This window comes from Petromyzon marinus, chromosome 64 (genome assembly GCF_048934315.1).
Source record: "Petromyzon marinus isolate PM22_M1 ecotype Great Lakes invasive population chromosome 64, UKy_Petmar_22M1.pri1.0, whole genome shotgun sequence".
NCBI lineage: Eukaryota > Metazoa > Chordata > Hyperoartia > Petromyzontiformes > Petromyzontidae > Petromyzon > Petromyzon marinus.
This window is the reverse complement of record NC_133730.1, coordinates 12,183,376-12,195,715: the sequence shown is the minus strand read 5'-3', so window position 1 is coordinate 12,195,715 and position 12,340 is coordinate 12,183,376. Positions and strand designations below refer to the sequence as shown.

General features: G+C 46.9%; 1 protein-coding gene across 1 annotated transcript; it reads right to left on the bottom strand.

Moving 5' to 3' along the window:
• Positions 1 to 727: 727 nt before the first annotated feature.
• On the bottom strand, positions 728 to 8,509 carry LOC142906374 (pre-miRNA 5'-monophosphate methyltransferase-like; the record flags this gene model as incomplete). The annotated part of the gene is made up of 3 exons (XM_076054032.1): positions 728 to 2,006; positions 2,622 to 2,662; positions 8,245 to 8,509. Coding segments are annotated over 3 exons (942 nt in total), but the record flags the coding sequence as incomplete, so codon positions are not given.
• Positions 8,510 to 12,340: the final 3,831 nt, after the last annotated feature.

Below are 12,340 nucleotides of genomic sequence, written 5' to 3'. Positions count from 1 at the left end.
GCGTACCCTGTTTGCAGTAGGTACAACGGAGAAGTGTCATCTCCATGGGTCTCATCACACTGGTTTGGCCTCAAACAGTTACCATTTAAAGATATTGGTCCAAGATTATCAGTAACATTGGGTAAGCATTATTTTTGTCCGTAGATATTTTTTCTAGATGTTTACTTTGAGAGCAGCTGTAAGCAGTGGAGAAGTTCCATAGCCGACTCAGCCAAGCGGATTAAAGAAAAACGTGAGAGAACCCATCGGCATCAACACCAGTAACGGCACAACACAAGTCCCATTCAGCAGACGAGCAACTCTTGCCGACAGTGCGATCGATGCTTCCGCTCAAGTTGCTGGGCTCTTCCCACCAGCGTGCAGGAAAATGCTACGAGCAGCTCTTCTCGGCAGTCATCATCGTTTGCGATGGCCAACCCGAAGATTTTTTTTCAGCAATCAAATCCCGCTTGTCTAACTTTTCACCCTTAACTGCTGAAACATATCTATCAAACAGAGCATTGCACGCTAGTTGCCACTCGGTCGTGGTGATATCGCAACGGCACTTATGTCAGTCTGAGTGCACTCTGCAAACTGTGCATATAGACAACACAACAAAGATATTTATGGAGCGGAGGGAGCTCACTGGACAGGAACATGGGATGGATTGCCTCCATACCAGATGTTGTGGTTAATGGGAGGATGAATGGCAATTATGACTTCACACAATTACAATGCACCCATCAACTATTTACAATGTTCAGATTTTATTTCACTATAAATATAAAAGTGGCGTATCCAAAACATTTACATGTGCATTTCAAAAATATTTCAGATGCACGTGGAAATCCAAAAGAAACAGGGACATAGTTCACCTTTACAAAGCAGCCTCCACTGTCACATCATGAGCTGCCTTAAATTATTTGAGGAAAATCGCATGTGAAGAGGAAATATTTCTGTATGTCTTCCATGGGCTGGGTTTGATATAATTTTCAAAATGCCTCCTCCAAACAATGATTTGAAGTTGGTGATATTCATTTTCCATTTTATGAGATGCTGTTGTCCCATTTATAAAAAAAAAAACCCATTCATTCCCTTTATCATAAATGATTCTGGTTGGGTCCTTCAAAACTGACAACTCTTTTTGCATACAATTTTATTTTCAGAGGTACAAAAAAGGTACGTTTTGCATTGTTGTCACTTTATATATATAATATTCTGATAAATTATAACTCGTTTTCAACAACATGCTGCATTTACACGCACGACGAGAAAACAATGTACCATCAACAAATAAAGGTGTTAAAAACTGACAAACACTTAACATTTCCGACCACGAATTCTCTCCAAATAGGCAACAGATCCTCGAAGGCCACAGCAGCAACGCAGTTTCAATCGGTACTTTTGTCAATGCATCCCAAGGCCACTCCCGTTCGTCCAAACAGCAGCAGGGACCGCCCCCACTCGGTGCTGCCCAGGCTGGACAGCAAGCGCATGTCTCCCTCCTCTCCCAGCAAGGCGGCCAGCTCATCGGCCTCCGCGCGGCCGCCACCGCCGCCAGCCCCACGCAGGAGCCGCAGATCCGGCAGGAGGGGGAACTCGGCCAGCCCCAGACGGCGCAGGCGGCGCGCGGCCGCTCGGTAGCACCTCCACGGCTGCGGCTCGACCAACAGGAAGGTGGCGGTGCGCGCGGCGGCCGCGAGGAAACGCCGCAGGCCGGCATCGCCGTGGTGCAGGTGAATCCACATCGTCACCGACATGCACAGGCACAGGTCAAAGCGCGCCCGGCCGTGGCGTCGCAGGAAGGCGTCCAGCGCGGCGTCTCGTGCTGCGGTGTCCATGAAGTCAAACGCCTCGTAGGCGATGACCTCCGGGTGAGGATTGTCGCCCCGCGCACGCTCCACCAGATCGGCGTCCAGGTCGCACGCCAGCACAGACAGCGGCAGCACGCGGGCAACCTGCCCAGAGCGTCCACCCTCGGGCTGGTCCAGCCCCGTCAGGTGCCGATACACAGCCACCGTCAGCTCCTGCGAGAAAACACGAGGACACCGGTGGCGGGTTTGTTTCTTTGCTGGAGAATGTCGTAAAAAAACAGACGTGATGCGAGGATGGAGTACTTCATTATTCATAATGAAAATAAGTTAATACCTCAGTGGGCTTTGCCCGGTAGGATGGGGATGGTTTAGTTTTATTTGTATGTGTTTGGGTGATGTGTTTACCTCTCTTGCACTTTGCACTACTATCATGTTTTGTATTTTTTGTTGTTGTAACGTTCTTACCCTCCTTCTACTGGACGTCTGCGAAAAAGAGCTTTATCGCTCATCGCATTCCTCCAGTATGAATATTTTGATTCTGGCCACAGTATTAGATGCAACTTTATTCAATACAAACCTATGACGCAGTGATTCTAGGTCAAAAAATCCAACGAGACCAAGTTCGATGTTCAGCTACTGACATGAATGCAACTTTAAATATCTAATAAACGCCTCAAACCGGTGATATGTCTGAACCAGTCCTTGACACGCACCTTCAGCAACCTTGATTGCCAAAACCACCCGTGACCAACATGGCATGGCATAGGCCTTCATCCAGCAGTTAATTGACAAAAAGTCTGGAGCTAATGATGAATTTCCATGACTCACGTGTTTGATGAACAACGCGCATATGGGGTAGTGTATTCCATCTGTGGGAGAAAGGTGAAAATGCATTTTTGTAAACATGTCTCAGGCCCATGGCCACCCGCACTACCCCACTGTGACTAGTACACCCCTACACTACCACACAGTGACTAGTACACTACCACACTACCACACAGTGACTAGTACACTACCACACAGTGACTAGTACACTACCACACAGTGACTAGTACACTACCACACTACCACACAATGACTAGTACACCCCCACACTACCACACAGTGACTAGTACACTACCACACTACCACACAGTGACTAGTACACCTTAACACTACCACACAGTGACTAGTACACCTCAACACTACCACACAGTGACTAGTACACTACCACACTACCACACAGTGACTAGTACACCCCCACACTACCACACAGTGACTAGTACACCTCAACACTACCACACAGTGACTAGTACACTACCACACTACCACAGTGACTAGTACACTACCACACAGTGACTAGTACACTACCACACTACCACACAGTGACTAGTACACTACCACACTACCCTACAGTGAATAGTACACTACCACACTACCACACAGTGACTAGTACACCCCCACACAACCACACAGTGACTAGTATACTACCACACTACCCTACAGTGAATAGTACACTACCACACTACCACACAGTGACTAGTACACCCCCACACTACCACACAGTGACTAGTATACTACCACACTACCCTACAGTGACTTGTACACCCCCACACTACCACACAGTGACTAGTACACCCCCACACTACCACACAGTGACTAGTACACCCCCACACTACCACACAGTGACTAGTACACCCCCACACTACCACACAGTGACTAGTACACTACCACACAGTGACTAGTACACCCCCACACTACCACACAGTGACTAGTACACCACCACACAGTGACTAGTACACCAACACACTACCACACAGTGACTAGTACACCCCCACACTACCACACAGTGACTAGTACACCCCCACACTACCACAGTGACTAGTACACTACCACACAGTGACTAGTACACTACCACACTACCACACAGTGACTAGTACACCAACACACTACCACACAGTGACTAGTACACTACCACGCTACCACAGGGACTAGTACACTACCACACTACCACAGTGACTATTACACTACCACACTACCACAGTGACTAGTACACTACCACACAGTGACTAGTACACCCCCACACTACCACACAGTGACTAGTACACCCCCACACTACCTCACAGTGACTAGTACACCCCCACACTACCACACAGTGACTAGTACACTACCACACTACCACAAAGTGACTAGTACACCCCCACACAGTGACTAGTACACTACCACACTACCACACAGTGACTAGTACACTACCACACTACCACACAGTGACTAGTACACTACCACACTACCACACAGTGACTAGTACACTACCACACAGTGACTAGTACACCCCCACACTACCACACAGTGACTAGTACACTACTACACTACCACACAGTGACTAGTACACCCCGACACTACCACACAGTGACTAGTACACGCACACACTACCACACATTGACTAGTACACCCCCACACTACCGCACAGTGACTAGTACACCCCCACACTACCACACAGTGACTAGTACACAACCACACTACTACACAGTGACTAGTACACTACCACACTACCACACAGTGACTAGTACACCCCCATACTACTACACAGTGACTAGTACACTACCACACTATCACACAGTGACTAGTACACTAACACACTACACAGTGACTAGTACACTACCACACTACCTCACAGTGACTAGTACACTAACACACTACCATAGTGACTAGTACACCCCCACACAGTGACTAGTACACTACCACACAGTGACTAGTACACTACCACACTACCACAGTGACTAGTAAACTACCACACAGTGACTAGTACACTACCACACTACCACACAGTGACTAGTACACTACCACACTACCACAGTGACTAGTACACTACCATAGTGACTAGTACACCCCCACACAGTGACTAGTACACTACCACACAGTGACTAGTACACTACCGCAGTGACTAGTACACTACCACACAGTGACTAGTACACTACCACACAGTGACTAGTACACTACCACACTACCACAGTGACTAGTACACTACCACACTACCATAGTGACTAGTACACCCCCACACAGTGACTAGTACTATACCACACTACTACACAGTGACTAGTACACTACCACACAGTGACTAGTACACTACCACACTACTACACAGTGACTAGTACACTACCACACTACTACACAGTGACTAGTACACTACCACACTACCACACAGTGACTAGTACACCCCCACACTACTACACAATGACTAGTACACTACCACACTATCACACAGTGACTAGTACACTAACACACTACTACACAGTGACTAGTACACTACCACACTACCTCACAGTGACTAGTACACTAACACACTACCATAGTGACTAGTACACCCCCACACAGTGACTAGTACACTACCACACAGTGACTAGTACACTACCACACTACCACAGTGACTAGTACACTACCACACAGTGACTAGTACACTACCACACTACCACACAGTGACTAGTACACTACCACACTACCACACAGTGACTAGTACACTACCACACAGTGACTAGTACACTACCACACAGTGACTAGTACACTACCACACTACCACAGTGAGTAGTACACTACCATAGTGACTAGTACACCCCCACACAGTGACTATTACACTACCACACAGTGACTAGTACACTACCACACAGTGACTAGTACACTACCACACTACCACACAGTGACTAGTACACTACCACACAGTGACTAGTACACTACCACACTACCACAGTGACTAGTACACTACCACACTACCATAGTGACTAGTACACCCCCACAGAGTGACTAGTACACTACCACACAGTGACTAGTACACTACCACACTACTACACAGTGACTAGTACACTACCACACAGTGACTAGTACACTACCACACTACTACACAGTGACTAGTACACTACCACACAGTGACTAGTACACTACCACACTACCACACAGTGACTAGTACACCCCCACACTACCACACAGTGACTAGTACACTACCACACAGTGACTAGTACACTACCACACTACCACACAGTGACTAGTACACTACCACACTACTACACAGTGACTAGTACACTACCACACTACCACACAGTGACTAGTACACTACCACACCGTGACTAGTACACTACCAGACAGTGACTAGTACACTACCACACAGTGACTAGTACACTACCACACTACCACAGTGACTAGTACACTACCACACTACTACACAGTGACTAGTACACTACCACACAGTGACTAGTACACTACCACACAGTGACTAGTACACTACCACACTACCACACAGTGACTAGTACACTACCACACTACCACACAGTGACTAGTACACTACCACACTACCACACAGTGACTAGTACACTACCACACTACCACACAATGACTAGTACACCCCCACACTACCACACAGTGACTAGTACACTACCACACTACCACACAGTGACTAGTACACCTCAACACTACCACACAGTGACTAGTACACCTCAACACTACCACACAGTGACTAGTACACTACCACACTACCAAACAGTGACTAGTACACCCCCACACTACCACACAGTGACTAGTACACCTCAACACTACCACACAGTGATTAGTACACTACCACACTACCACAGTGACTAGTACACTACCACACAGTGACTAGTACACCCCCACACTACCACACAGTGACTAGTACACTACCACACTACCCTACAGTGACTAGTACACTACCACACTACCACACAGTGACTAGTACACCCCCACACTACCACACAGTGACTAGTACACTACCACACTACCCTACAGTGACTAGTACACCCCCACACTACCACACTGTGACTAGTACACCCCCACACTACCACACAGTGACTAGTACACCCCCACACTACCACACAGTGACTAGTACACCCCCACACTACCACACAGTGACTAGTACACCCCCACACTACCACACAGTGACTAGTACACTACCACACAGTGACTAGTACACCCCCACACTACCACACAGTGACTAGTGCACCACCACACAGTGACTAGTACACCAACACACTACCACACAGTGACTAGTACACCCCCACACTACCACACAGCGACTAGTACACCCCCACACTACCACAGTGACTAGTACACTACCACACAGTGACTAGTACACTACCACACAGTGACTAGTACACCAACACACTACCACACAGTGACTAGTACACTACCACACTACCACAGTGACTAGTACACTACCACACAGTGACTAGTACACCCCCACACTACCACACAGTGACTAGTACACCCCCACACTACCACACAGTGACTAGTACACCCCCACACTACCTCACAGTGACTAGTACACCCCCACACTACCACACAGTGACTAGTACACCCCCACACTACCACACAGTGACTAGTACACTACCACACCACCACACAGTGACTAGTAAACCCCCACACAGTGACTAGTACACTACCACACCACCACACAGTGACTAGTACACCCCCACACTACCACACAGTGATTAGTACACTACCACACTACCACACAGTGACTAGTACACTACCACACTACCACACAGTGACTAGTACACTACCACACAGTGACTAGTACACTACCACACAGTGACTAGTACACTACCACACTACCACAGTGACTAGTACACTACCACACTACCATAGTGACTAGTACACCCCCACACAGTGACTAGTACACTACCACACAGTGACTAGTACACTACCACACAGTGACTAGTACACTACCACACTACCACACAGTGACTAGTACACTACCACACAGTGACTAGTACACTACCACACTACCACAGCGACTAGTACACTACCACACTACCATAGTGACTAGTACACCCGCACACAGTGACTAGTACACTACCACACAGTGACTAGTACACTACCACACTACTACACAGTGACTAGTACACTACCACACAGTGACTAGTACACTACCACACTACTACACAGTGACTAGTACACCCCCACACTACCACACAGTGATTAGTACACTACCACACTACCACACAGTGACTAGTACACTACCACACAGTGACTAGTACACTACCACACAGTGACTAGTACACTACCACACAGTGACTAGTACACCCCCACACTACCACACAGTGACTAGTACACTACCACACAGTGACTAGTACACTACCACACTACCACAGTGACTAGTACACTACCACACTACCACAGTGACTAGTACACTACCACAGTGACTAGTACACTACCACACTACCACAGTGACTAGTACACTACCACACTACCACAGTGACTAGTACACTACCATAGTGACTAGTACACTACCACACTACCACACAGTGACTAGTACACTACCACACTACTACACAGTGACTAGTACACTACCACACTACCACAGTGACTAGTACACTACCATAGTGACTAGTACACTATACCACACTGGGACTGGACGAGTCTCACAGCCACGGCTTTGTTCGAGTGAACGTCCCGAGAGTTTCAGAACCTTCCCCAGCGGTCGACGTCCTCAGCCCCGTCCGTGGTAACGTGGAGTTGCGCTCACCCCGCTGTTGCAGCCCATGTCCAGGGCGAGGAACGGCGGCGCGGACTCCGGCAGGAGCCGCCTCAGAAGCTCGCGGGGCAGCAGCGCGACGCGTCGAGCCGGGGGGTTGAAGGCCGCCTAGTTGATGAAGTTCCCGTGGGGAGCCGCGCCTGGCTCCCTCTTCCTCGGGGCCCCGGGCGCTGCCATCTCCTCCCCGCCGTCCTCCTTCTTAATCTCCTCCTCGTCCTCCTCTTTCCTCGCCTCCATCCCTGTGGAGGCCGTAAGCGAGGAGGCTGTCAGGCGGGATCGGCACAAGCAAAAGGAGGGGAGCGGGACGCGCGAGTGTGTGGAGGCACAGTCAGCCATGTTACGTGGGGAATTGAACACCGTAGAGGCACAGTCAGCCATGTTACGTGGGGAAGTAAACACTGTGGAGACAGAGTCAGCCATGTTACGTGGGGAAGTGAACACCGTAGAGGCACAGTCAGCCATGTTACGTGGGGAAGTAAACACTGTGGAGACAGAGTCAGCCATGTTACGTGGGGAAGTGAACACCGTAGAGGCACAGTCAGCCATGTCACGTGGGGAAGTGAACATTGTGGAGGCATTTCGATTTAAAGCTTTCGTGACTGCAATGATCCATCTTCTTTGGTTCTTTCGGTAAAGTCACGTAGAATGAGAATAAAATAATAATATTCTCACGACGTTTCGGCCACAACACAAGCGGCCTTCATCAGGTGAAGGGAGCGAGACTGTCTGGTAGGACAGCGCTGGAGTGAGAGAGCCACGTTCAGATCACGGCTTTTAAGCTGTGTGAGAGGAACAAAGAGCCTTGACGAAGGAATTAGCATAAAATTTAGCATTGAAAAGGCTGAATGATTAGCTTGTGACTGGTCACAGAAATAGCTATGTTAAAAGTTAAAGCATACACATCCGCAGAGGCACCCATTGTTAAAAGGAATTAGCATAGAATTTAGCATTGAAATAGCTAAATTAAGGCATTCGCTTGTAACTGCTACAGAAATAGTTACGTTGAAGTCAGAGCATACACATTCACCGAGGCACTTAGTACAAATCAAAACAGGAGAATTTAGCATTGAAATAACTAGGCGAATTTAGCATTGAAATAACTGGGTGATTTGCTAGTGACTGGTCACAGAAATGACTACAAATCTGAGCTATTCACAGTACTATATAGTGAACCAATAAAAACTAAAATATAAATTACCTTCATGTTATCAATATGGGTAGCTTTCCTGTAGACAGAGTGGCTCATTGAACCATCATGTCTCCTTTTAATTAAGACATCCAGAAAGGGTAGTTTGCCATCTTTTTCGACCTCCATGGTAAATCTGATGGCTGGGTGTATGGAATTGATGTGGTCGCGGAATTGGTCTAGAGCAGGCTGGCCATGTGGCCAGATGACAAAGGTGTCATCAACGTACCTCTTCCATAAGGTCGGGCGTAGAGTGGCAGTCTGGATGGCGTCAGTTTCAAATTTTTCCATGAATACGTTGGCTACAACCGGAGATAGGGGGGAGCCCATTGGGGTGCCCTCAGTTTGTTTGTAGAAAGTTCCATTCCAGGTGAAGTATGTGTTGGTTAAGCAATGTCTCACCAGGGGGGGTACATCAGTATGCAGTCCTTGATGCTTCAATGATAGCGATGGTGTCAGGTACCGGGACTTTGGTGAACAAGGACACCACATCAAAACTGACAAGCAGGTCGTTTGGGGACAGGGAAATGTCTTTGATTGTCGATACCAGGTGAGTCGAATTTAGTACCGCAGAGGTGGTTTTTCCAGTGAAAGGTCGCAGTATATCAGCCAGAAAACGTGCCAGTTTGTAGGTGGGGGAGCTGATAGTAGAGACGATGGGACGAAGGGGTGTATCTTCTTTGTGTATCTTTGGAAGGCCATATAATCTTGGTGGTCTGGCAGCAGAGGGTTTCAACAAGAACTGTTTGTTCTCATCAATTAATGCTGTTGAATCAGAGATAATTTTGTTCGTTTTGGTGACCAGGCTGTTGGTGGGATCTCTTTTTATTTTTGTATAGCTGCCATCGTTGAGTAGTTCTTGAATTTTGTTGTTATATTCTGTTTTGTCCATGATGACAGTGGCATTGCCTTTGTCGGCTGAGAGAACGACAATATCATCCCTCTTTTTTAATTGAGATAATTCAAAACGTTCGTCTTTGCTGATGTTGCTAGGTGGCAACTTAGCGTTTTTGAGGGTTGCAGCGATTTCAGATCTTGCTACGTCTGCAGAGATGTGACTCAAGCCCTTGAGTGCAACGTCGACATGGGCAATGATATCATTAACCGGTAAGTGTCTCGGTGTGACAGCAAAGTTTAGACCTTTAGCTAAAACGGATTTCAGACCATCAGAAATGGAACTGTTACTGCGATTAATTACGACTTTGTTGACGTCTATCTTTTCGGTGTGTGGATCCGATTTTTTGCTGGAGAGGTGATTGAATTTGGAAATCAAATTGTCCCTACATTTGTTCGACATAGTGGCAGCCGAAGAGGTAGTCATATTGTCTACATGTTCCCAATCCGATGTAGACATTGTTGCTGTCAATTTTAAGTGTGATTTGTAGAGTGTCTTGTCTAACTGATCGAGTTCGGTGCGTGTAAGTCTGATTTTTTCCGAGATAAGAGCGAAGCTAGTTCTAGCTAGAATTCGTTTTGCATTGAGAGAAGTTGCAACAGCAGAGGTTAGTGTAAATGCGGTTGGTATTACCTTAGAGTCGCGGCATCTCTTCAGAAAGGTGAGAGACTCGATTAGTTGAGCCTTCTTATCCCGAAGTCTGTTGAATGATCTTAAGGATGTGTGGAATCCCTCCCCGTAGAGGCGGTTAAATTTCGATTTAAAGCTTTCGTGACTGCAATGATCCATCTTCTTTGGTTCTTTCGGTAAAGTCGCTCCCTTCACCTGATGAAGGCCGCTTGTGTTGTGGCCGAAACGTCGTGAGAATATTATTATTTTATTCTCATTCTACGTGACTTTACCGAAAGAACCAAAGAAGATGGATCATTGCAGTCACGAAAGCTTTAAATCGAAATTTAACCGCCTCTACGGGGAGGGATTCCACACATCCTTAGGATCATTCAACAGACTTCGGGATAAGAAGGCTCAACTAATCGAGTCTCTCACCTTTCTGAAGAGATGCCGCGACTCTAAGGTAATACCAACCGCATTTACACTAACCTCTGCTGTTGCAACTTCTCTCAATGCAAAACGAATTCTAGCTAGAACTAGCTTCGCTCTTATCTCGGAAAAAATCAGACTTACACGCACCGAACTCGATCAGTTAGACAAGACACTCTACAAATCACACTTAAAATTGACAGCAACAATGTCTACATCGGATTGGGAACATGTAGACAATATGACTACCTCTTCGGCTGCCACTATGTCGAACAAATGTAGGGACAATTTGATTTCCAAATTCAATCACCTCTCCAGCAAAAAATCGGATCCACACACCGAAAAGATAGACGTCAACAAAGTCGTAATTAATCGCAGTAACAGTTCCATTTCTGATGGTCTGAAATCCGTTTTAGCTAAAGGTCTAAACTTTGCTGTCACACCGAGACACTTACCGGTTAATGATATCATTGCCCATGTCGACGTTGCACTCAAGGGCTTGAGTCACATCTCTGCAGACGTAGCAAGATCTGAAATCGCTGCAACCCTAAAAAACGCTAAGTTGCCACCTAGCAACATCAGCAAAGACGAACGTTTTGAATTATCTCAATTAAAAAAGAGGGATGATATTGTCGTTCTCTCAGCCGACAAAGGCAATGCCACTGTCATCATGGACAAAACAGAATATAACAACAAAATTCAAGAACTACTCAACGATGGCAGCTATACAAAAATAAAAAGAGATCCCACCAACAGCCTGGTCACCAAAACGAACAAAATTATCTCTGATTCAACAGCATTAATTGATGAGAACAAACAGTTCTTGTTGAAACCCTCTGCTGCCAGACCACCAAGATTATATGGCCTTCCAAAGATACACAAAGAAGATACACCCCTTCGTCCCATCG